The 27,154-nt window shown below is 41.8% G+C and overlaps 1 protein-coding gene across 4 annotated transcripts in view; it reads right to left on the reverse strand.

Moving 5' to 3' along the window:
* Positions 1–27,154, reverse strand: part of WDFY3 (WD repeat and FYVE domain containing 3) — a 125,871-nt gene that overhangs the window by 79,802 nt on the left and 18,915 nt on the right. For all 4 annotated transcript variants that reach the window (XM_035112493.2, XM_035112491.2, XM_035112492.2 and 1 more), the window contains exons 2-11: positions 17,674–17,884; positions 12,570–12,693; positions 12,102–12,211; positions 9,396–9,557; positions 8,740–8,932; positions 5,948–6,134; positions 5,389–5,555; positions 4,295–4,762; positions 3,590–3,691; positions 764–957 (exon numbers count right to left, since the gene is read on the reverse strand). In XM_035112493.2, coding sequence (XP_034968384.2) covers positions 764–957; positions 3,590–3,691; positions 4,295–4,762; positions 5,389–5,555; positions 5,948–6,134; positions 8,740–8,932; positions 9,396–9,557; positions 12,102–12,211; positions 12,570–12,693; positions 17,674–17,853 — 1,887 coding nt within the window. In that variant the 5' untranslated portion in view covers positions 17,854–17,884. The remainder of the gene's footprint in view (positions 1–763; positions 958–3,589; positions 3,692–4,294; positions 4,763–5,388; positions 5,556–5,947; positions 6,135–8,739; positions 8,933–9,395; positions 9,558–12,101; positions 12,212–12,569; positions 12,694–17,673; positions 17,885–27,154) is intronic.

The raw sequence follows: 27,154 nt of genomic DNA on the forward strand, positions 1-27,154 counted from the left end.
GTGACAAAGACTTCCGGGATTAATTTGAAGCATATATAAACAGAGAAGTTTTTAAATTTTCCTGAACAATGAGTAAAAGTCAGCCTTGCCTCATCAATACAAAGAGCTTTTTCGAGTGATGGACTTGTATTGTTGAATCAGCTTCAAGTTTCAACAGTAATGCGAATTTCTTTCTCTCTCTCTCTCTCTCTCCACACACACACACACACACACACACACACACAATCCCCACCCCCCTACAATGAATGCAAAAACCAGGCTGAAGGAAGCTTTTGATTTTAATAACAATTGTGAAAAACTAAAACAGTTGCAGTTCTGTGAACTATCCCAAGCTGTGGACTAAAAGAAAATGCAATATGAAAGATGTCCAGAACTGCAACAACGGTGGAAAATGGCTGCAAGTCAGTTCTGCTGACTGGCAGAATCTTAATTGGGGAAATCACTTAAGCAAAAAAAAAAAAGAAGTTGGCTAAGTGAATTCTCGAAGGTTCATAAATGTGAATTATATTTTACAGAGAAGTTGAAAGAAGTGGATTTCTTATTTGAGAATTATTATTATTCTTGCCTCAAAGAACTTTTCAGTATTTATTTTCATGTTCAGTTGTGTTGTCTGAGTACATGAATAGGATCAGTTCAATTTATCTGCCCCCACAAAAAAAGAAAGTTTGAGATCAGAGATGTGAAGTGAGATATAATTGCATCTGAAACAGTAATTTAATAAGAAGTGTTAAAACATCCACACATTTTTCATTAATGTACTTACCCTTAATATGTCAGTCTTCAACTGTAATTCTGTAGGTGGAGCAGAGTGCATTAATCCTAGGAGAGTCCCCATGTCATCGTCGCCACTTGGTGATAACACCAACTGCTGGATTATCATCAGTGCATGTTGCCTGCATTGTGGATATTTTACTATGTTATGTACACACCTCGCTCCACCAAACTCCCTGAAAATGCCTACAATGAAAACAAAGACACTGGAATAGGTATGATGCCACCAGGTAGATCTAGGCAGCACTTTCTAATGAACCACACTGGCATAAATGCTTGCAATTTCTGGGATCTCGGAGATGCCTGAAAACATTTAAAATTGGCTATGAAGAGTCTTACTTAGCTTGCCACTCAAGCGGATAAGCACTCAATAGCTGTAATACAAGCAAACATAAAATATGATCTGCATGTTCTTGGTAATTCTGCAACTTCATTCAGGCTTGAGATATTCTACAGTGCAAATATTTATTATTTGTTTAATACATTTATACAGTACATTCTATATCCTCTTAAATTCAATATGCGCCTTGGCAGCTTACAAAAGTTAAAACCACGCAAAAATTAAACAGTCAGAATGCTAAAAATAACCTAAAGGTAAAGGTAAAGGGACCCCTGACCATTAGGTCCAGTCGTGACCGACTCTGGGGTTGCGCGCTCATCTCGCATTATTGGCCAATGGAGCCGGCGTATAGCTTCCAGGTCATGTGGCCAGCATGACAAAGCCGCTTCTGGTGAACCAGAGCAGCACACGGAAACGCCGTTTACCTTCCCGCTGTAGCGGTACCTATTTATCTACTTGCACTTTGAGGTGCTTTCGAACTGCTAGGTTGGCAGGAGCTGGGACCAAGCAACGGGAGCTCACCCCGTCACAACAGCATCTAAAAGCAGAAACAACAATCACAGCTTAAAATAAGCAAGGTGCCCAGAATGCCTGGCTGGTGAAAAGGGATTTTGCCTGGTGCCTTGAAGTCAAGGGCTCATACCAGGCAAATCTCCTCAAGGAGGACATTCCACAATTGGGGTGCTGCCACCAAAAAAAGACTTCTCTTATTAAAAGGCAATTTTCTTCTAACAGATGGTAGCTGAAAGCAGGGAATCTGCCAATGATCTCACTATGCAAGGAGGTACGGGTGGTGGTATTCCCTTATATGCTTGGTCCCAATCCATTTAGGGCTTTGAATTTGAACTCTAACTGAATAGTCAGTCTGGGAAGTCTCTAAAAAAAACCCCAAACTGGGAAGATGTGGTCAGAGTAAGCAGCACCAGTTAAAATTCCAGAAGCCAAAAGATACTTACAGACCAGTTTCAGCTACATGCCCCTGTCCTACCAGACTATATTTCAGCTTCATTCCCCAGTTGTACCCCAGCCTTTGACAATCTGGTGACATCCTATGTTTTTGACAACAACTTCCATTAGCCCCAGCAAAGATGGCCATTCTATTTCAGTGATGTGTCCAGTTTTGCCATATCTCTTCTTGCCCTTGTGCAAGCACTTGGCCCCACCTTAATGCAAAGGTAAAGGGACACCTGACAGTTAAGTCCAGTCACGAACTCCTCTGGGCTTGCGGTGCTCATCTCGCTTTACAGGCCGAGGGAGCCGGCGTTTGTCCGCTCCAGTGTTTTTCCGGGTCATGTGGCCAGCATGACTAAGCCGCTTCTGGTGCACCGGAACACCGACAGCAGAGCAGCACACGGAAACACCATTTACCTTCCCGCCGGAGCGGTACTTATTAATCTACTTTGGGGGGGGGGTACTTTCGAACTGCTAGGTTGGCAGGAGCTGGGACTGAGCAACAGGAGCTCACCCCGTCGCGGGGATTCGAACTGCCAACCTTTTGACCGGCAAGCCCAAGGCTCAGTGCTTTAGACCACAGCGCCACCCGCGTACCACCTTAGAAGACAGTATTTCAAAACTAGAACTGAATGAGCTCAGGTGAAGCTACAGTAGGCTCCTAAATCTTCCAGAAAATGCTCCGTGGGGGAAGGGGGCACTCGTGCACATTCTCACAACACATCCATGAAAGGGGAAAGGAGAAATGCTGAAGCAATTACAGTGGTACCTCCCGTCTACGAACGGTCCTCCTAATGAACTCTTAGGGCAACGAACTCCACAAAACTGGAAGTAGGTGTTCCGGCCAGTGAACTTTGCCCTGGAAAACGAACAGAAGCCGAACAGGGGAAGGGTGCCGGTGGCAGGAGGCTCCATTAGGAAAAGCATGCGCCTTGGCTTAAGGACGTTTCGCCTTAAGTTCGTGGACGGAGGTACCACTGTATTTCAGGCGTGGACGAAGATCATGATCCGTGATAAGGTCATGTTTTGTCAGGGAACAGAAGCTGCTAGACTGCAGTAACATGTCAGTAAACATATTCCTCCTATTGTCAAGACCAGGCTAATACAAACCTACCCCACACTAAGAAGCAACCATTTATAGGAAAAGGCTATTGATTTAACTTTTGATGGACTGTGGTTATCAGGAGACGCAGGTGAAAGTAATAATTCATCACTAAATATATTTTATTCAAACAAATGCATCTTAAAACTAGAAATTTAAATATCTGAAAGGCACCATTCTAGAATAAGCTTATCCTCTGCTAAGGGAAATTCAAGCAAATCTGGCCAAGCAAATTAAACAAATTCAGTATTCTATTAATGTATCCTCCTTCCAAGAAGGTCAAAAAGCTGCTTGACACAGCATTTCCACATCTAAACAGATTACATAACTTTATATTGGTCTTTATGATTTAAGTGCATTTCAAGGGCAGCTATCAACATTAAGAGACATAGGTTCATTAGTTGTAACAGCCATTTGCTGCATACCTGCATTTGTGTTCGATCCTTGAAGCAGTACTGTCAAGGTCTCCATAACCAGCAAAGCAAGCTGCTTTTGGTCTTCAAATGAACTGTTGTTTCTTGAGTCCCCTAGAAAACAATTTTGAAAAGCTACAATGAAAGAAAATGCAGTGCTATTACCAAACTTCTCATTAATTCCGAGTATTGGTCCTATATTATATGTGCTGGCTGGTGTACAACGATCACTTTTTAAAAATGCTTAATCATAGCACAGCAGAAGAAGGGGGCGTTCTATTTTGGTACACTGAGCCTGCCTATACTTTGCATCCAGTGTGAAGTATTGGGATACAACTCAGAGGCAAGTCTATAATCTATCGATATGTCACTCATGTGCATTTTAGTTTCAAAACTAAGTGAGAGTTTAAAAGGTTCTAGCAGGTTGTTTTACTCTTGTAAGCAATGCCAATGTCTTGTGAGATTCTGCTGAAAACTAAATGCCTCTTTTGAGGAGAATTCGAAAAGTGGTTTTGGAGGAGGCCTGATGATTGGAGGAATAAGAGAAATCTGAACTTACATAGGTTTCGTGGGCAATAGCATATCTTTTTGCAAAGTAATGCAAGATAGGTAAGTGTTTCCAATAGTATAAAAAGAGGTGATAAAAAAAGAACAAGATAAAAGCAGGATTTGAAAAAAACCTTGGTCAGGGGTGGGGGAGAAGGACAAGATAATTACCTTGATCATTCAGAGCCTGTGTAGGCTCTTTCAGAAGAGCTGCATATTTATGTAAAAGGTTCACCATCACCTCCAGGAGCCCCACCTCCCTGAAGACATCCTTAAAGATGTAGTCATGCCGTGTGAACTTAAGTAGTGTCTTCATTGCAATGATGCTACATGGGTAAGAGGTGCTGGATTTTAAGAGGATGCTGACGCTGATCAGTTCTTTGCAAGGTATGTAATTCAAGCTAAACACAACAAACTCAAGCATCTCAAAGTATTTGGCCTGTACTTCTGGAAGCTTGGAAATTTTCTCTGCAAACTGGGACAAAGTGTGCTGGGATTCCAAGATGAAATAGTTGGCATTGTCGGCAATGTAGATATTTAAGATGGCATCAAGGATAATTTGTGCAAGGTAGCTGGTTTTTGCCTTCAGGAAAGCGTTCTGTAGGACAGAGAAGGCTTGGATATTCCTCACATTGTGACCTACAACAGGAAGAAGGAAAACTTTACAGATCTTTACATAAAGATTATTCTTCAAATATACAGTTTGTCACACATTTTTCTCTAATGCAAATAACTGCATATGAACAGAGCCTACAGTTGAAAATGGGGTAGTAGTGGAGGCTCCTCTTCTTTAAGAATAGCCACACCATTCCCAGAGGGGGGAGTGGACAGGAGGCAGCCCCCAGCATGGTTAGGATGTGTTGGAGGGCGCCAGTGGCAAAGAATGGTGGGAAAGAACATAATGTATTGCTCTTACATAGTATGGTATCCTCTGCAGGCTAGGAATAGACAGATCCAATCAATACCATCAACGTTGTATTTTATTTTACAGTGCTAAGCAATATAAAATAGTAATTGAATATCGGTTCATGGGTTGCCTCAAGAAGCATAGGTGAGCTTGTGGTAAAGTGGAGGGTCAAGTTGCTCACACTATATTACGGGCCGGAGGTTTGAGAAAGTTTCTGAGCCTTTCTAATTCTACACTCTTAAGAATCTGAGATCACCATCAATTCCAGATCAAGCCACTGCAAGCAAATCCAGGACTCCTAAATGTCAGATTAAATTTTGCATGTAAGGGACTTTTTTAAAAAGAAGCGAAAGCTCACCTTTGCCTGCAGGTTGCGGGACGGCAAATCCAGGCAACAGAAAAGGTGCCCCCGTAGTAACACCAGTTGGCTTTAATTCATTGACACCATATGTTGTTAATGAGGTTATCAAATTCACCAAGTCCTTCAGAGCATCCTTAGATTCTGCTTCTTTTGCTTGTTCTAACCTGCAGGGATGAAATGCACACCCATCTCAAAACAAGGCCACTCATTCATTTAAATCAAAATTTGGAACATTTTTTTTAAAAAAATCACATCCAATTTCATGTGTTTAAGTTCTCCATAAAACTTGGTTCTTACTTATAACAACCTACAAAAGCCAACACTATACCACATTAAAAGATTAATTACTAGACTAGCAAGACCCAAACCAAAACCCTAAAATAAAGTGCAGTTTCAATTTGTGACATACTCCTCCTTGAATTGTAACTTATAAGAAGCTACTGAACTGGTGGCATTCAATTTTTCAGCTCCAAAAATAATATGTGAGCACAGATCTTGCTAGGATGAAAATTGCATTTGAAGCAATAAAATAAATTTGCAAACCTGGTTTGCATACCTGAGTAAGAGATCAAAGAGGAAGTTGTATCCTTGCCATATCCTAAAATCATCTAAGAGTGTTTGGGAGACATCACTGGAATCTTTGAGGAAGCAAGAAAGGCCAGCAAACATCTCAACTATTTCTAAGGGAGAAAGGTCATCCGATTGTTGCATGTTTTGAACACATGTTGACAGGCATTCTTTTTCTGTAAAGACAATAAAAAACCCAGCATTTTTTCATATTATACAACAATTACCAAGCACAAGTGTTCTCATACAACATGATTATCGACTAGTTGGTATCAATCCATTTTCAAGAATGATCTTATGTACTGAACTAATAGCTATTTCACACATTGCAAGAAAATAAAAAGAGATGGTTGGGACACCTATATTATACATGTCTAGGAAATGTACAAAATGGGAACTTTGACATCTGCACATGTTCTACACACATTTGCAAAGCCCACACTATACCAGAGCAGATGTGCAATTTCCCCTTTCACCACACAGAACTACAAATCACATCCACTTCTTGCCATTTGACAGGATGTGTAAAATAACTTACAAATAAGAGCCTCAATTGTATCTCTTAAGAAAGCACATTTTCTTCACTATGCATCTTTGAGTGTCTGATTATATCTTGCAAAATGTGAAAACTGGCAAGGCAAGATAAAATGTTATTATATTATATTATATTATATTATATTATATTATATTATATTATATTATAATTACACACACTCTCTCTCTACCCTGTATGCTACCCTTTGTCCGAAGATCACAGGTCAGTATTAGAGCAGGTAAGGGGAACCTTTGGCCCTCCAGGTGTTGCTACACTACACTCCCATCCTCCCTGACCATTGGGCCAGGCCCGTCCTACCCATAGAGGCTAGTGGCGCGGAGAACCATGGCGCCGGGCGCTGGAGGGCGCTGGAAGGGCACCAAGTGAGTGCAGGGTTCCGGTGATCTGTCCAGGACTGCGCTCCTTCTCCGAGGACTCCGCGCTGCGCCTCCTTCTCGTTTCCCCAGCGCTGGGTTCCGCTCAGTCGAGCTTCACCACCAGCGCACGCACAGCGCCCAAGCAGCTCTTGCTAGTCCCGCGGTGCGCGCGCTGGTGGCGAAGCTTGACTGAGCGGAACCCAGTGCTGGGGAAACGAGAAGGAGGCGCAGCGCAGAGTCCTCGGAGGTGGCCTCCCGCTGCTGCCGCGGTCCGCTTGGCACTCCCGGGCCCTTGGAGAGGCTCTGGAGGGGGGCGCTGGATGGGGTTAAGACGGCCCTGCCATTGGCTATGTTTGCTTGGGCGGATGGGAATTGTTGTTCAGCAACACCTGAGAGGCCAAAGCCTCGCCACCCCAGCTTAGAGTATGGAAGATCCATGTCTCCTGATCAAGCCATGAAATTCACTGCTCTTGGGCAAGTCACCATATCACAATGCAGTCTGCATTTAAGAACTGCTGTCTATATAATTGCAGAAATTATAAGAAATAATTATAAAACATATTGAAAAAGAAAACGCCCTGAACACTCTACCCAACATTTGAACAGAGTTCCAAGCATAAGCACCAGTGGCCAACCGTTCTGGCTTAGAAAGTAACCATGCAATTTACCCTGCCCATGACATCTCTGGTACTTTTACTCCCAGAGTGACATAAGACGAGGCCAAATCAAAGGCAACCATGCCATACACATATTGAATACAAGAACTCCACAAACAAATACATACAGAAATAGCAGGAATGTCCTAGCAGAAGTGCAATTTGCACTTTAAAAGATAATGGCTTCTGACTGTGTTACTTATCAGAAGGAAATCTGCTGTGTGTTATCACTTGAAGAGTCTACATTTGGGGAAACAGAAAGCCTTGGATAATCTGAATGCGTTTATTTGCAACAAGTGTGCTCTTATTCAAAGCATGAATATAATTTGGGTGCCATATATCCTTGTTATAGCAGAACTAAATTACAATTCCTGGACTTTATTTTAAGCATGAGTGGATGTTTTTGAGCAGAACTCTGTATAGTATACTAACTACAAAAGTATAATGGCATAAGGCAGTGGCATAATTCCCTTCAATCTGTTACAAATGTTCCACGGAAGAGACAGGAAGCAGTAAAACAGAAGCAACTACCCAGAGCCGTCTCTGCAAGAATCTAATGCTCTATTACACGTAGATAAGGAACAGGAACTACTCTTGGGAGCTTTCAACATCAGTGGAAGTGACAAGCCCACAATCATTCATGTAAGAAACAACTGTGAATTTTGCTAGCCAATACTAAGGTACAAAAAATAGGTTCTTCTTCCTACAATCCCTTTTACGTCACCGTTGCTACCAGTTTAAACCAAATTCAGTTTCCCCAGCATGTACCCAATATGCAGTTGTTCAATGTGATCTGCTGGTTTACTGAAAGCACACCATCTATTTCTGTCACCTTGTTCAAGCAACAGAAATAGGAGGGTTTATGAAACATTTGGTGGGATGGCAATAAATGTCAGGCATGTCACAAAGGGAAAAGCAGGTTCGATGGTCCTGATTCAGGGGCCCATCCTGTAACTTTTCTAGTCATGTCCCCAGTTTTCAGGATAGGCACCACCACCTCAGTTATGTCCACATGAATTAACACACCAATATTCCTATTTCACAAATGAGAATTTAAAATTAGGGATTGAGACCAGATCGTGGTCACCCAGAGAGAGAGAGAGAGAGAGAGAGAGAGAGAGAGAGAGAGAGAGAATCTAGCAATGATAGAAATTATTACATGACTATATTGAAAGAAAAACAAAATCACAAGACAACACCAAGATATACCAACCGTGAATGTATTTCACTACATTGACACTAAGGCCATGACGTGATATGGTCATTAGGACTTCGCCTGCACTCTTTCTCCAAGGCAGGTTGTAGGGAGGGCACCACGAGGTTATTGCACTGAATAGAAGCTGAAGATCATCCTTTTGAGCAAGTTCTTCCGCTGGGGACACAAAACTGCAGAGTTTCACCAAGATCTGAAACAAAAGGCCATTATAGGAAGCTCATATAATTGTTACCACAAGCGTTCTGTTTATTGTAATTTTCATTTAAGCTGTGGAGAAAGTAGGCAGATTTAAGCAACTCCTTGGAATCAGTTCACTGCAGCTATATTAATTTTCCAAATGCCTCCGTGCACTTATGGAAGTTTCTCTCATCAGTAACCAGCTTTATTTTAAAAAAAATAATTGAGGGTTTTTTTTGCAACACACACAAAAAATGTAGACGCAACCCCCCCCCCCAAAAAAAAACCCAGGTAAGTAACAGAGAAAAAGTAATATAGAATAGCAGGATAAAATAACACCTTGATTTGGCCTAGGAGTTGAAGAGTGTATAAGTGTCAGTATAAAAGAATCCAATGTAAGAACCTTTCTTCCCAATGCATTCTTTAGGAGATGAAACAGAATTTGAAATGTAGTATTGTGGTTACAACTCATTTACCTGCACAAACACTTTCTGCAATAGCGTTCTACGTTCTGCTAGAGGCAGCTCATTCTGGGCTCCTCCAGCCACCTCAGGCACATGTGGAAGGTCAAAAAACAGATAGAGACATTTCACAAGCGTGGAAGGCACTGACATAGTCGTCATGCAGTCCACTGTTTTCTGAGGGCAGAAAAAGAGTGGAGACAAGATGTTAGCATTGTATTAGTAGCACAATGCAGTTTTTTATGAATGCCACCTTCTCTGTTAGAAATTATCCAGCTATCTAGCTTCTAGAACCTTTATGTGGAAGTCACAGAATACCATTCTTGAAGCAAGTTACTCTGAAATTTTTCGGAAGAAAAAAGCATTCTCATTATCAAAAAAGGAAAGCTTTTAGCAACATTGATGAACTCTGCTCACACACATGCAAAGGAACAAGTTGAGCAGCCCCATCCCAGAGCTGCATCCCAGGGAGAAGTGTACCAATGGGAGATGTTTAGTGCACTTCTAACCAGCTGGAGAATACACACAGAGCGTCATTTTTCCCATGGAGCACTCTGGCACCTGTTTCATTCACCACACTTTAGGTTTTTTCTTCCCTTAGAGGAGGAGAGTATGACAGAAGGCAATGGGAATGGGATGATCTAGATCAGGGGTAGGCAACCTAAGGCCGGGGGGCCGGATGCGGCCAATCGCCTTCTCAATCTGACCTGTAGATGGTCCGGGAATCAGCGTGTTTTTACATGAGTAGAATGTGCCCTTTTACCGTATATTCCGGCGTATAAGACGACTGGGCGTATAAGACGACCCCCAACTTTTTCAGTAAAAATATAGTTTGGGATATATTCGCTGTATTAATAAAATGACCTGGCGTATAAGACGACTCCCGACTTTTGAAAAGATTTTCCTGGGTTAAAAAGTAGTCTTATACGCAGGAATATACTGTATTTAAAATGCATCTCTGGGTTATTTGTGGAGCACAGGAATTCGTTCATTTCATCCCCCCCCCAAAAAAAAATATAGTCCGGCCCCTCACATGATCTGAGGGACGGTGGACCGGCCCACAGCTGGAAAATGTTGCTGACCCCTGATCTAGACCGAAATAGGAGCCCACTTGAGGTATGCTTTGCTCACCCTGCTTCTGCTGATTGTAATTTGAGTAGGAGCAATCGCACAGTAGAGCACTCTTGTTCTGAATGCTCACCCCATCTCATCTTGAGATGGGATATACAAGAGATGGTATACAAATTCCGTCAAAATCTAGTGCACAAAATCTAGTGCACACAGCCTGCCCTATTATCTTAAAAGTCACGAAGAAGCCCCTGCACTATTGTGTTAGAAATTGCACACAATGATAAACAAGCTTCTCCCCATTTGACGTTAAGATCTGCACACCTCCTGGGTATGTAACACTGAGATAATTTGAGTCATCCTTGCCCTCTCCCATCATAGCCAGATTCTACACCTAGAATAGGGGTTGTCAACCCAGTCCCTACCGCCCACTAGTGGGCATTTCAGGATTCTAGGTGGGCAGGGGTCCCCAAACTTACCCAGCTTTGGGCCAGATGCCCGCCGGGCCGATCGCGTGGTGGGCCAGAGGGCGGGGGAGCACACACGGGCACGTGGGAGCACGCCACCGGGCATGCCCATGAGCAAACTCTATTTCTGACACACTCCTGACCTGGAAAGTGCCGGAAATAGCTTCTGCACATGTGCAGGAGCCTCCTCCGACCTGGAAGTACACCAGAAATGACACACTTGTGCATGCGCGCAAGCTATTTCCATCGCTTTTCCAGGTCGGAAGTGGGCAGCCGTGCTGCGCCGGTAAGAGCAGGCGGCGGCAGCAGGTAGCGGGGGTTGCTGGGGGCCGCATAAAAGAGCCTCCCGGGCCGGGCCGTAGTTTGGGGACCCCTGCAGTAAGGGGTTCTACGGCACAAGCTGAATCCTCCTTCCATTGAGCACTGGTGTGCGGCAAGGAAATTTCACCATCAAGAAAGATGCATTTAGTAGGCGGTAGGTATAAAAAGGTTGACTACCCCTGATCTAGAAGCTTCCATTTCTTCTTTGTACCTACAAGGTAAAATGCATGATCTGATCATATCTCATCTACGCTACTAAAGCCTCCTCTTTGCTGTCTTTTAGCCTACCATCACAGGCTAAAATCATTAATGTTTATATTCATTAATCACAGGCCATTTTCCACAATGTGCTCTGTTGCCTAGTCTGTTGAAGAACTCTCAATGCCAGCACTAGCTTTCCCTGTCACATGCTACTCACTGAAGCTCAGTGAATATCATTCTACCTTTGCTGTCTACGCCAGCTTTCACCTTCCATGCATGATGGCACTCTAGCCCCAAGCTTTGGAGTTCTGACATGCTATATAGAGTATGCAGTTTCATGTGTGCAATATTTTCACGAATATACCTATTTCCTAAAATGAATGGTGTGGCCTAAAGCTATGTGCACATAAGAAACAACAGAGGATTCTAGATCAGACCATAACCTTTTAACTGTCTCCAACCTACAGAGATGCCTAACAGGACTTTACAAGGTCTTTCTTCTTCTTCTTTTCACTGGATGTCTTCGCTCACAACTGCTTAGAAAAATGGCAAACAATATACATCTCTTGTGTTTCAAAATCCTCATTTGCTAAATACAAATACCTTTAAGAGTATTTATAGGTACATGCTACACAGTACCAGATTCTGTTCATGCATAACTAACCTGTCCAGATGAAGCTAACAAGTTAATTGTAGTAAGCAACATCCAACCTCTACTGGCTTCTTCACTCTGATTGATCTCCAGAAACTGGACTATGGCACGACTTGCAGCCTCTGAAGTTAATTAAAAACAACAGCAACAGAAGATAAGCAAACACAATGTTAAAACCAGTTTCTACTTATACTATATATAGGCAAATTGTTCCTTCTCATGTTCCAGCTGCTTAAAAACTCCCATCTTGAATCCAGTTTTGCTATGAAGTGCATAATCAGCATGAAGACAATCAAGACTCACTTGCCTTTCATATCCAATTACACGCTTGTCCCATTCATACTTTGATGAAGGCAGGTGAGAATCATTTACTATCTTCAGTGACAGCCAAGAGTCAGACATCTCCCGAAGAATGTTGTTATGTGAATATTCAACTTTTGATTGGACAAAGATAAACTAGGTGCTATGGTATGAATTTACCTGTAGACTTGTTAGAGGCTCTCCGCCGAATTTCAGTCACCATCAGTCGTGACACTTGTGTTGTAAACTGAAGGAGATCTGAGAATTTTTCTATCATTGTACTAGGGGGTGCATTTCCAAATACCTGCAGATAAGAAAATACTATGAACACCACAGAATTTATGGCAGGATTCAATTAAAGTGACCCGTCAGTGGAAGCCCTGCAGAAGGACTTCTGCAAGTGCAACAGAGCTTCTCCCCACCTCTTGCACCTCCCAAAACTGGCCTGAGGGGTGTTGCGAGAATCCCTGGAACAGCAAGGGAGGAGAGGGGGCATCATTCCATCAAGATGCTAGTAGAACGATAATCTTAGTACAGCACAGTGTTGAATTTCTCCCCTAGAAAATAATTTTCTGCAGACATACAAGTCCGGTCACCTCTTTAAATTGGAGCATTAGATGTTTAGAGTACAAAGTCATTGAACAGAACTTTGATTGTTGAATAGCCTTCCCTCAGAGATGCAGTTGGGCTTCTCCCTTGTATACAATTCGACACTGGGTCACAAGAAAACACCGTCTTGCCACAGACCTTTAGGGTGTTAGACGTCACATGCAGCTTCATGCAATAAAACCATGTAACATTCAAGTGTCCCAAAGCCCACAGTATGAACTGCTGCAACTGCATGTTGGAGGGGTGAGCTCAGTACTGACTACAGTGAATGGCAGCAGGTCTCTAGGGTTGCTGATAGGAGGCTTTTTCCCAGTCTAGCCCAAGCGTACTCAGCGCAGAAAGAGCTTTTAAGCTCTCTGCCTTGCTGGGTGTGGGTGTTTAAGGTCTACTCAGGATGTCGGTTCCGGAATGGTAAGGATGCCCACATGGGGGCAGTCCAAGTATACACAGAACCCTTGGAACTGAACCCCTGGGTAAGATGCGATTTATGAGTTTACTCCTGTGTAAGATGTGATGTCATGAGTTTACTCATAACATTAGAAAGTAGCCACGTCTAGTCAAGCTCTGCCTGATGAGAATTCTAAAAACTTCCCTGGAGAAAGGCAGAGAAAGCTGGAGGAAACAGCAAGCAAACGTATACAGAAGTAGGAGCCATTAGCTGCCCCTCTGTGTGTGTGTGTGTATTCTCTGCTTAGCGGACGGTTCTTCTTACTTCTTGGATCCCAAAATTTCTAGACAAAGTCAACATTAAGCTACACATGATTACATTTCACACCATTATTATTACTTGATTATTTATTAATTCATGAATTGCCTTTGACAGACATCCCAAAGTGATTTACAAACATACCCTAGGAATGTTTATATAGGGAAGTTTTTTATGTTGTATGTCATGCTGTGTTTTAATTTGTTGGAAGCCGCCCAGAGTGGCTGGGGTAACCCAGTCAGATGGACAGCATATAAATTATTATTATTATAGCTAAAAATAGTTCTGAAAACAGTACAATAAACAAGTAAAGGGAAGTTTAGAAAATATAAAATGAACACCTAATGAGTGTATCTTGTATCTCGGGTCTACAGCTCGGCAACACTACTGCTCCACTTCCCCAGATTTCTAAGCATCGGAGAAAAGGTAATTTTGCTGGTGTTACTATCATGGATAGAGACCATGCATTCACGGGTGCCATACAACACATATGTAATGCCGCAACTGTACAGTTCCTTGCCATATAAATCTGCTACGTTTGAGGTATACACTATTGCTGTTAGTGTATAAAATCCAAAATGGCACCAGGTGACTTGAAGGACCACCCTGTCCCTTATACACAGGCCAGCATACTGAGATCATCTGGGGAAGGCCTCCTGACTACCTCTTTGCTACTACGTGTATGTTTAATTTCTGTGCAAACTAAAGCATTTGGATCCTTTGGAACACTGCCCTTATTGAAATCAGACAGACACCTGCAATTCTGGTATTTCATGACCTGCTAAAAAGTTTAGCTTGCCAAGCATTTTTATAGAATCAGGTTGATTCAGTGTAGGTCATTTGTTCTATACTTTATGATTTTATCATTTTATTACTAGCTTCTAATTTTATAATTAGTTTATTGTATACCACCACAATATTTTTTACTGAGTTGGCAGGTTATAAATACTCTCATAAATAAAATGAATTATGTCTTATTTAGTTTGGCCCTATGCATATGTGGGGAGTGCAAAGACCTAGGGGGTATACTGAAGATTAAGGCTGCAATCCTATACCCACTTGCTTCTAAGTAAACCCCATCAACTTCAATAGGACTCACTTCTGCCACTTATCCCACTCCCTTGTGTTCCTGCATCCTTGCTCCATTCAAGGATCATTCAATGTCCCGTCATAATGCCTAATAAAATGTATTATCCTGTAAAACCTGCAGCTGGACTTTGGTTAAACTTGGTGGTTGTGGAAAATACATTCCATATAGCTATGAACAACAACAAAAAACTTTACAGGAACAAACAAATGTGGTGGTCTTCCTACACTTACACTAAGGCTATGGCTTTTGATCATGCACCACTCAGAAAACCAATATACTGAACAGCAAAATGTAATAAATACACCACAGTAATTTGGAAAATAACATTGTTATAACAGAAGCAACCACCTAGATCTGTCTGAAACATGATCCAGCAAAAATGGAAGTCTGGGCTTTGAAATACTGTAGTCTTCCTCCTCTCCTCACTCATTTGTCTCCTGGGGAGGAAGGGCACGCTTACTTTCCATATTTCATATTGATCTTCTCTATCTTTAAATCAAAAGCACTTTTCTGCAGTTTTTACAGTAAGAGAGTAAACACATGCCATATATTTGAAGCTAATCACTTCAAGGCTTTTTTAAAAAATAAAAACAAAACCCCCGCAAGCCTATCATTTCGGCACCCTCATATACACAATTATGCCACTCTTCAGGAACATTAAAATGCATCATTAACTATTCAGGATTGTGCAAGTAAAGCAGTGACAAGAAAACACAACATGTTATGAACCAAAGCATTGTTTACTGGCAGAGACCTTTTCAGTACAATGTCCACATTTTACACTTACACACACACACACACACACACACACACACACACACAAATCCTTGCTGCTTTAGCTCATTGCTATTCAATCCAAAATCACCCCATACAGCACCCAACTGTATGAAAGGCTCTGTCAGAGAAAAATAATCTACAATTACATAAATGGAATGGTTTTAGAAGAGTTCAGAAACACAACAATTTTACTAAAGATGCAACAAGGATTGTTTGATGACAAGCCTCTTGAGACCATTCCACACATTATGCAGTTTGGCAATGACCCAGTTCACATGTAACATGAAGGTAAACAATACCCATGTGTGAATGAGCAAGAAAAAAATCAGAACCACTTCAGTCCTCCTCCAGTCCTGCAACTGCCACACTACCCGGACCTACGTCATTGTTTGGCTCAGCATTGTGTCTTAGCCAGAGATCAGGATTTGTCTCCCCACAGAAAAACCACAAGTGGCAAGCCACAGATTTTTTAAAATGAAGATTATGAATAAATTGACAATGAAACCAAAGTTAATATAAACAACATGCTGCTCAGTAAACTAGTCCTTTCCTGTACAACGTTCTGGGGATTAATCTTCAAACTCATATTTGGTGTCCTTAAAGATGTATAGAGGAAAACCAAACAGTAATCCTTAATTTCAAATTTGCTCTCCTAAGAAGACATACGCAGAAAGTTCATGGGCTGCATGAGCAAATATTTGGGGTTATGTCCCTAGCAGTTGCAAGAAGATACACTTTAATTATTACAGTAGCCAATTAGTATATATGGTCATTCAGAAAATATATGAATTATGAAGTTGGAAACTCGATTTAAAATTCATGATTTACATCAGCTCCTTTCCTTGTAGAGCTAAAATGCCCTTGATTTAAAAAGCAAAGCAAAACTCAATCCACCCTGTTACGACCTTATAAATAAATCCACGGAGGTTACTAGCCTGAAACAAAAATTACTACTCTGCCAAGGGCTGGTAAAAAGAGAGACAGAGAGATCCACCATGCTATGGCACTATGGCAGCCCACTCAGTTTCTATGGCACATGCAGAAAAGAAATGGAGCACTGCGACTCTCCTCTGCCATATAGCTCTCACTCAACTGCTTAAATACAATCTTATCACAATACACAAATGGCTTCATCTAAGCCTTGTATTTAAGCACTAACCTGGCAGCCCTAGGGACAAGGAACTGCATGCAGATAAGTGCATGAAATTCAATGCCAGCAACTGTGGGGCTGCTGCAAGAGGGACTCTTCAGTGGTTATTACAGGAAACCTTGAACCACATAAACCTGATAAGCAACATACAGACACCCATAATCAATACATATTTTTGTAGAAAACCATTGGGGGGGGAATTCAGAACTGTATTCAGGACTATTACAAAGGAGCTAAGACTTGTGACCAAGATTCGATACAAAATCCTCTTCTGGGGAAAAAGGGTCATAGTATTTAAGCTGACTTTCATATTTAAAGTGGAACAGAATGGCCCAGGCGGTGCGGACAATCTTTGATTAGGATTTGTAAGCAAAAACTGGATGATCAGGGATGCTGAAGCAGTTTGTTTCCAGGTTGGCAGTGGGTTGGACTAAATGACCTCTAAGGTACCTTCCACCTCTATTATTCGAGGATTTGATTTACGTAGGTTCAAAAGGTTCGACTCCAATTCAGAAACAGGGATGACTGAAATTTCAGTCATTCTCAGCCCAGTATCTGCCCAATACACCCACTTTCAAATTCTCTGTATTCATGGGAAAACTCAAATCTACTAAAAAAATCATGACATACATTGCTGTAAGATCACTTCCACATATAATTTGTCCTGGATGTAACAAACTTGGAGGTGGCCACTGGGCAATTTTGATCCAAGCGTAAGAAAGAGAAGTTGTTATGGCTGCAGAGGCAGGCAATGTACACATTGTGATATTACACTGATTTAGATGCAGAGAAGGCAAAAACTGGCATTCCATTACTTAACTTTTAAACCCACTCCCTCCAGCTGCTCTCCCTACCCCATGTTCTCCATGTACCATTAAAAAAAACAAAAACACATTGTTTGGAGCCCACATAATAAGAACCAATAAACAGATCTGAATTCAGAGGGGCTTACCCTATTAAAAACTGGGAGCATCATGTAAAGCTTCTCTTCCTGTTCTTTCTGGGTCATGTGCCGAGGTGGATGACACAATTCCGTGAAGAGTCGACGCAGATGCATCAACCCAAGAGCATTATCCTGAGGGCTACATTCCTCCTGCCGGGGTCGACCCATTATCCTTTTCACCATATTCATCTTTGCTGGTTTCTGAAAGACCCCTTTTATTCTGTTCAGGGGGAAAACAGAGCAAATTTGAAAAAAATGCAAACTAAACAAGAAAACCACAGGAACACACTTAGCTATAGATAATATATGTGTGATCAAAAATAAAGAGGGGGAGGAGGGGAAGAATCTGGATCATTATAATATATTGAAGTCAGCTACATACAGTACAACATGACTTCCTCCCACATATGGCACTGGCTATGCATAACTGGCCAAAAATTACAAAGCATAATTCTGAGTATGGCTTCCAATTGAGAGAAACAGCAATATAAAAAATGCACATGCAATAATTAGGTAACACCTCCACTTTTAAAGGCTTTTTATACCATTAAGCTCAAAATGTCTTTGGGCAATGTGGATCCACCAATATTCATCCCATTGTGGAGCCTGCAAATATGTATGAGGATGCCTTTGCATGAACTTCCCAAAATAAATTTACCACCCAAGTTTCTTTCAACGTTCCAAAAACAAGTGATTTTTAAACACCACTAAGTCCTCCAAAGGAGATTTTAAGTCAAAACCTGAAACTCTGGTCTTCCTCCATATGCCACTATCCTTCAAAGAGAGGAAAAACAAAATCGCAAGATCAAAAAGAACAAGAAAAAATGAGACAAATCTAATCTCACTTATGAATAAGTATTCCTTTCATGGCCATTGTGGGAGCTACATATATAACAATAAAGCAAGACCATATCCTTGTAAACCTGGAAAGGAACCTGAAAATAAGCCAGTCACAGCCCCAAACCAGAGTCATCTTTGGGGCCAGACTAGAAGAAATATGGTGATATGCAATGTTTATATTGCACATGGTTGCATATGTTTTTCTGAACTTTTATTTAAAAAACAAAACAAAACACACCCAGCAACAATAGTAGCCTGTATGAGTAGGGCCAATCCAGGGGATGGGGTGTAATCCTTTTCCCTTGTGCCATTTCCTCCAATGGAAAACTCTCATACCAAATATGATTTTTGCTTAGAGATAAAAGACATATGAGTGCCTATATAATGCTCCTCCTGAGAGGAATAGCAGTTTGGTCCCAAATCAGTAGCCCACACATCTCTCATCCCTTCAAGATTGGCTTGAGTCGCTTTGCATGTATACATGCAACCCCCCGATTTGTGTGTGGGATTGCTTTCTGGGTCATGGCATGCAATGGCGGAGTGCGCATAAGCCTGTTATGCCCCCTTTTCCAGCCACTTCCAGGTCACTGCAAGGCACATGTGCACAGTCACACATCAATTGGATGCATGTAAAGTAATCATTGCCTGTATGTCCAAATAACACAGAACTAGAAATGCCTATCCTATTTCTGGAAGGGGGATGAGACTACAAAACTTTAGTCCTGAAAGACTTAAGTGCTCTGTATACACTAAACTGAGTGTTCCATATTCAGGACACCAAGCTTTAATGAGTTTGAGCTCACATAACTGTATGTCTATCAAGCACATATTCCTACGTAACCCATTTTTCTTGGTTGGCTGAAAGAAGGCTTACTTAATGTGCACGAACACACAGAGATTACAGTTACTAGACAGATGCCACCAATTAAAGACTGAGTAGCCCAGTTATGTACCAGTATACTGTTTCTATTTACAGCAACCTAGTCATCTGAAACTGTCTTCAAGTACTAGGTTATTGCAAGTGATTAATCATCACAAGCCTAGCACCAGCATCTGTTGAAAAAAGCAAACCTATCCATTCTACCTTGGGAATTCCAGTGGGGTGGTGTTGGAAGGGACGAAATATTTGCTAGGATCTAATTCCTAGTTTGGAGTTAACAAGGGATAAGATACATTGTGGGGCATATGCTGTGTATATATTCTGGGTAAACCCAAAAAGTTCAGTCACAAAATTCTTCACCAAGAAGTTCTATTCTGCACCATTGCTCACTTAGGTTGCCAATTTATTGTGCCTCCAGTATTCCTGTGAAAGGGAACGCTGTGGAACTCTATGTGGAACGCTGAAACTCTCACAAGAACTGGAAAAGCTATTAAGCCCTGCTCTGGCTTCTGAGACTACAAGGCATTTAGCCACATGCTTTCAAGCCTAAGTGGAAGATAAACGGTTGTTTACTTTAGAATGAAAGCCAAGATTCTTACGATGTTGAATTCTGCAAAAGGAACACATATTCTAAGCTTTCACACATTTGTGATATGCACGCAGATCCCATTACTCTTTGTTACAAAAGTGTCGCACAGTTCCTCATACATAAAAGGAAACATGGAGGATATGCAATTTTCGACACCTCATTGTACTGTGACTGGATGTTACAACTGGACAGCAATAAGAAACTATCCAATAGAGCAAAGGGCATCCACAAATTTCAGATAACTGAAGTCAGCCGTTCGGGCACTTCATTTTTTGCTTAGTTCAATCAGAATCTGTGTAACGGTATATGAGTGTCCTTCTTTTTGACATCCTTGTCAAAAAATATGGAGCTCACTGCATATCGAGATTTGAACTTGTCCCAGATAGAAACACTTACCCCTAGAATACTTGGATGCAAATCTCTCACAATATACACCCAACCAAATAAAAGTTGTAACTGGAAAGGTTTAACACATATGGCAAGCAGTTAGTTCAGATAAAGTACCTCCAGGCTATATTAAATAATGCAGATACACAGGCAGGAATGTAGGAGATTAATATACATTCATCATGAATCATTACAATATATGATAATTTAGGGGTAAATAATACTGCTGCTTTCAAAACATTTGTTAAAAACAAAAACGGCTAGGAAACGACTAAACAGCACACACTGTATTTAGTTTAACAATAGCTATTATAGGACTACAGAATGGGTTTGTTACTTCCAAAGGGTGTTATTTAAGCAAGCAAGCAGATAATTATCCAAACATTCATCAGGAGACTTTCCCCAGCTTTTTAGCTAGCATACTAAAATAACTCAGCCATTTCAAAATAGTAATAAGATAACATGAAACAGACATATATTTCTTGGGTTTTATAATAGTAACAGTAGAAGCAAATATTTATCCTCACTGCTGTCCCAAGTACTTCAGAAGTGTCCCTTTAACACAAATTCAGACCCCATCCCCATACTATGTAGAATGAGAACAGGGTCCACCTTTATGCCTCACATAACTATAAAAGATGGCCTTCAAATAAGCTTATTGAAATTTCCAGTGTTCTCTTCTTTAGACCAAATATGGAAACTGGAATCTCAAAAGATTTAACAGTTTTTAACTGCATATAGCAGATGCTGAATTTGAAAAACAGATGTCTAGAAACTAATTATTCCAAAATGTTGTTGTAGGGACAGCTTAAAGAATGAAAAAAAAAATATAATACTCAAGAATCCATAATTCACAGGTAGTACACAGCATGAAAACACAAACCATTAAAACAGTTTGGATAAAAGTACCAAATGCTTCAAGTAAACAGATGTGCATGCCCAAAGTATTTCTTCCTTCAACATATAATTTCAGTAATTATGTTGAACTGCAAAGGCCAAGCCAAAATCTATAGTTGTGCCACAAAGGACCCAGAGCAATGCTCATATGAAAAAGTTACAAAGTTAGGCCATCATTTTTTAAAAAAAAAATCCCACTCCATTTCACTACAGACATAGTCAGTATGCATGATGTTACGTCAAACTACACCCATTACACCCAAACTACACCCATATGGACTTAAGTTCATTTATTTCAATGGGTCTGCACTGAATATGACTTTGTGTGATATCACCTTACATTTGGGAGAAAAACATACAAAAATTTTCCTGATTAATCGACTTCAGATAGAAGGCACTCAACGGCTGCAATACAGTGGTACCTCCTGTTGCAGACAGGATCCATTCTGGAGCTTTGGTGGGATCTTGAGGTTTCCACAACCGGAGGTGCCTATTCTGCACATGCATGCGGCACGATAAAGCGCTTCTGTGCATGGCACGATGGAGCACTTCTGCACATGCGCAAGTAGCGAAACCCGGAAAAATACTTCCAGGTTTGCCGCTTTCGTAACCCTAAGCCAAGGTTCTATTGTAACTTTCTAAAATGCAAGATAATGCACACTGGATTCTCTTCACAGGGAGAAAAGCTTCAATAATAATGATGGCTCTAGACCAGCATTCCCCAATCTATTGCCCTCCATATGTTTGGGACCGTAACTAATCTGCTGCAGTCAGCATGGTCAATGTTCAAGGATGACAGGAATTGCAGTCCAAAACATATGGGCAGAACCACTTTGGGGGAAGCAGCACTAGACAGCGAGAAAGCATCAAATTTCACCAACAATTACAAGATACAAGGGATGGGCTCCCAATAGTGTTACTGCAACCTGGAGGGAAGATGTGTATCCGTTTCAACTGATGCATTACAACTATGTAACCTTCATTAAAAAACAAACTGAAACATCTGTGCTGTGTCTAGGATTCACAGAATTCTAAGCTACCAAATAGGATTTTAGGATGTACAACGGAACTGTCGCCAAGCAGCTTTCTAGATTCTATAAACAAGCTGGTCACAGTGGATCAAGAAATCTGGAAGAGATCCAGCAGTGATCCGACAGGATATTTCACATTTAACATTTCTGCAAACTGAGCATACTTTATCCAGTTTGTGATAAACAAACACTAAGCCTGTGTAGCGTTAAATTCTGATTTGGTATTTAAAATATCCATTCCCTGTTATGTTTTCAACAATGAAGAGGATCAATACAAATCAGAAGTACCACCACCACTTGCACCAAGATATCTACTGCAGTAAACATCTGACCCATGTTTCTCCAACTGTTTCTTACAAAAGATTACTTTCACAGAGAAATTGTGAGATGTATAAACAGCTCCACACAAAGCATTCATTCACAACAGGCATATTCTAGGAATCTAAAAAGAACGCTAAGCAATCATAAGCTATTCACTTTATATAACTTTTAAAAATGTTTATTTTTTCACAACAGTGTACAACTATAATAATAAGATTGTCAAATCAAAATGCAAAGTAATTCACAGACCACTTGCCGCGATGTATTTCTGAAGACAAGAATGCTGTACCATTTGTAAACACTGTAATGAATCACTGCTCCAAGTGTAAAACATTCAATTAAAAGGAATGAAACATGAGAACTAGAAATCTATCTATCAAGTTTTATTTTTAAATATTGTTAGCATATACTCTGTATTAAATAGTATGTTAAAACACCCCACCATGTTCATTTCCCCCACGACCCAATTTTCATTTCCCAGGCAAAAATGCAAAGCAGAAAAACCTTGGCAACATTTAACACCATTTTCATTGCAATGAAACAAAACATTACTCATGTTCAGCACAAGATCAAACAGAAAGAAGTATTTGTGTCAGGGATATTTTACAGCGTAAAATGATTACTCTGTCATCAAAAGAAGCATAAAATCTGCTATGTGTTTTGCCTCCTACATAAATGTTTGCCATCTTACCTGTGCTGTGTTTGTTTTCACTCTCTAACGAATTCCAAAATGTTACACTTTTCCAAACCAAAAGGAGACAAAATAATTATCCCACCTGGTACTTTTCAGGTTCTTTGCAGGCATCTCAAGTTTTAAATCTTCTCTTTTTGAAAGACAATAACAGCAGCCGCCTGTTTCTTATTATCTACTACTGCTAGCCCCACATGCAACAAAAATACTTCAGGCAATCCAGGCAAAACTCAGAGCTTTGCACTGGAGTCTCCTGGAGCTTGCTGTACCAGTGTGCAAGCTGAGGCAAAGGGCTGCTGTTCTATCCAGCAGTACTGCCGGACTTGTTTGTCATAGGATGATGAACCCGTTCTGCTTCAGGCAAGGTCCCCCCTCCCTGCTTGTGTCAACTAATATATGCTGATTAATGTAGCCTTTAGAAAGAACAGGGGGGAACAAAAGGGTGGGAGGAGAAAAGCCACACAAATTCACATATAGGACAATTTAGAAATGCCTGACTTATGCATTCTTCATGTGTCATTACAGTTTGTACTTCTCTTGTGTCAAGAGTGTCTATGGCACTGTACCAACACACAGGAGTAATGTGCTTTATTAGAATCTTTACAGTCTAGAAAGAGGCGCAGGAAACCTCTGGCCCTGCAGACACTGCTGGGCTACAACAGCCATTGTACCAAAGCATTGGACACAGCCTGCAGCTAATGGGCTCTGGAGTCTAATAACATCTGGAGGGCTGTAGGTTCCCCACCCCTAGTCTAAACAATAGCTCTGGCATTATGGCAGATGCAGTGCTGAAAACTCAGTTATATAAGCTAGATGCCAAATGGCTGCTTAAACCAAGGTTATAGTCACCAAAACAGAATGTCTAGTTGCCTTTTTTTTTTTTTGCAAGATGGCTCTAAAGTCTTGTTTTTCAAACTGTGATTGATTCTCAATTAAACATCTGGTTAGTTCAGATGACAACCTTGAGCTTGGTTAAGAGCTTTGAGAACTCAAAGAAGAAAAGTCACTTGATCCAGGGACAGTCCACATCTATATATGGGCCTATTCCGACCTCTTTTTCTTAATGGCGACTTCTCCTGCTCAGGCTGAACAGAAAAAGCATTTTGGTTCCAGAAATTCATTCCAATTGTGTAGATAAAATATAACTGAAAGAATTCTACAGGATAGGGTATTTGTGTGAAAACAAACCAGATCCAATGATCCCTAGGCATGCAACTCTAAACGGTGCAGATGTCAGGCGCCATCCTGGCACCTAGGCAACTCGACTTGGTCGCAAGTGGTCGAAAGCCTGGTGCAAAATGTGCCTGGTGCCTGGCTAATTTCGAACACTGGGGAGATGCTGTGTTTGCAGAACCCAAAAGTTACCTATACATCTTGGATTCTTAACTTCCAAAGTAACACGATAAACAAAGACTCATAGATCTTGCCCAGCAAGGACTCACATCAAGAGCGCAAATTACACTTGCATTAGGCATTAGGTTTCCCCCTTTTTAAGACACCGTCTTATTCTTTTTTTTACTCAAAAAAACACACGGTGTCTTATTTTCAGGGGATGTCTTGTACCTTAAGGCTCACTCCGCCGAGGCGCCTTGATTCTCAGGACGCTGCTTTTAATTAAGCTGCCTTTGATCTTCCCCGGTGGTCCCGGGGGCCCTTTGCCAAATCGGCTACGCCCGCGGCACCTGGGAGAGGGCAGCAGTTCGCGGCGAGCCTTCGCCAGCGTCCTCTTGCTCCCTCTTCCCGCCGCGCAGAGCAGCCGTGGGCGCGGAGATGCTGCAGCGCCCGGAGAGGCTCGCCAGGGAGGCGGGCCGTTTCCTCGCGCCTCGTGGGCCATCTCCGTGCGCTCAGCGCCACCGCCTGTGGCCCAGACCCAGCCGCTTGGGGAGCCTCCTTTGCAGCCAGTCCCCGACGTGGAAAGAGGCAGCTCCCGCCGGGGGTGTCTCTCCTGCCCCTCTCCCGGACCTACACAAAGGAAGGAGGCGGAGAGTTGCGCAACGCCGCCGAGAGCGACCGAGGCGCTTGGCTGCTTCCATTCCCGCCGAGAGGCCGCTCGGGAGCGCCATGAGCGAGCCGCCTCGCCGTCCTCCAAGGTTTCCTTAAGCCGGAAGAATATGGGAATGCCGTCGCCGTCGTGGGATCGCAGCAGGCGCACTGATCTTATGTGGGAAGCTGGAGGATGACCGAGCGCTAGTAAGGAAAGCCGCGCTTCTTTCGCTTTGCCTGTTCGCGTCCGAGGGACTTCCTCGTGGCCCCTTGAATCCCGGCCCCATTTACCTGGGGGTGGGGGTGGGGGTGGCGTGGCTACAAGACCCACAGAATTCGACCTAGTTGGGATGGCGCTGCAAAGTTGCAGTCCTCGACGCACTTGCTCCATTGCACACGCTGGGGATTATTTGCGCGGAAGCCCGCGCGGGCTTGCGCTGCGCGGGATTTAGGCTGGTTGCAATCCTTTTGTGGGCGTCGACCCCCATTGCACTCCGCGTGCACTAGAGGCCACTTCAGCGCACGTAGGCTTGTACAAGGTTTTAAGATATGGCTTATTTTCAGGGTATGGCTTTTATTTCCTAAACGCTTAAAATCCTGCTATGGCTTATATAATGACTACGTCTTAAAATAGGGGAAACACGGTATTTCTTTTGAACAGCCAAACAATTCCTGAATAAAGACAGGGCATTATTCATGCACTTAACTGTGCCGAAATTCAGCTCCCCACAAATACATGTGTGCCACACTAAACACTGCCTCAGGTGCCATGACTAAAGAAACAAAGAATGTGAATGTAATAAAATATATAAAAAGCAGCCACATGCATACTGAGACAAATGAAATGCCAAATGATGACTAAAGACAGCAAGGGGAGGACATGAGCAATCTAGTGGCCCAATTCCCATTGCTCAGCTGTGGTGAAGGGCCAGGAAGTGTTGCATTTGCTGCAATCCAAAATTTCACTTTCTGTATCAACAGCAAAATGAAGACTCATGTTTACCCACATATTGAAAGAGTGAGAGTCATGGTAATATGAAAAACAATGGAGGTACTTGCATAGAGGTATCTCTCCTAAAACTGCTATCACTGATGGCTCAATTAGCACAAGCATTTCTGGTTGCCAGATGGAACAATGCCCCCTTCTCCCACTGAATGCTGTTCTAGGGGTTTTGACTTTCCAGAGTGGATGGAGGTGGCACAGTGGGAGTCCTTACACTGGCTTCAGACAGTGTGCTGTGTTAGTTGAATCTGTGCCACTGACTTTTATATCATTCCTTGAATTCTAGTTGCCAACTTCATGAGAATGAAGCCATTTCTTTCCCAGGATTTTATTGGGGGTGGGGGTACTTTCCCTGGGTTAGGTAACTACAAAAAAGAGGCTAGATTATTAGTAACCACAGTATTGTCAACAAGGAAAGTTGCTTCCAGAACTGTTGTCATCTTCAGAAAAATAAGGCTATATGAAGCTTTGCTAACACAAATGATGTGTAATCAATAACATATCAACAAGCAAATGTAAGACACTCATTACAAAGCACACTCTTTTCCAGACTAAAAAGAATAGGGCTTACATTAGGGGGCATGACAGAGATTGGCAGGTGCTCACTTTCTGGTGGTAGAGAGAGTCTATGAAACAGCATTTACGATGACACTATTTCCTGGTACTCTGCTGCCATGAAATTTTGAATACGATTAGTCAAGTCCACATAACTTTTCTTCTAAATTTTGTTGTTTTTTTGCCTTCTCTCAACTTCTCTTTTTCACATTCCAACATGGTTAGTATAATTTGCAGGGATAAAGTGCAGCAAAATGCTTTACTCTCAAAAGAGTCAAATTATTGAAAAGATGTATAATAAAACTTTAGAGAC

The sequence above is a fragment of the Zootoca vivipara genome, chromosome 9 (genome assembly GCF_963506605.1).
Source record: "Zootoca vivipara chromosome 9, rZooViv1.1, whole genome shotgun sequence".
In the NCBI taxonomy this organism is placed as follows: domain Eukaryota; kingdom Metazoa; phylum Chordata; class Lepidosauria; order Squamata; family Lacertidae; genus Zootoca; species Zootoca vivipara.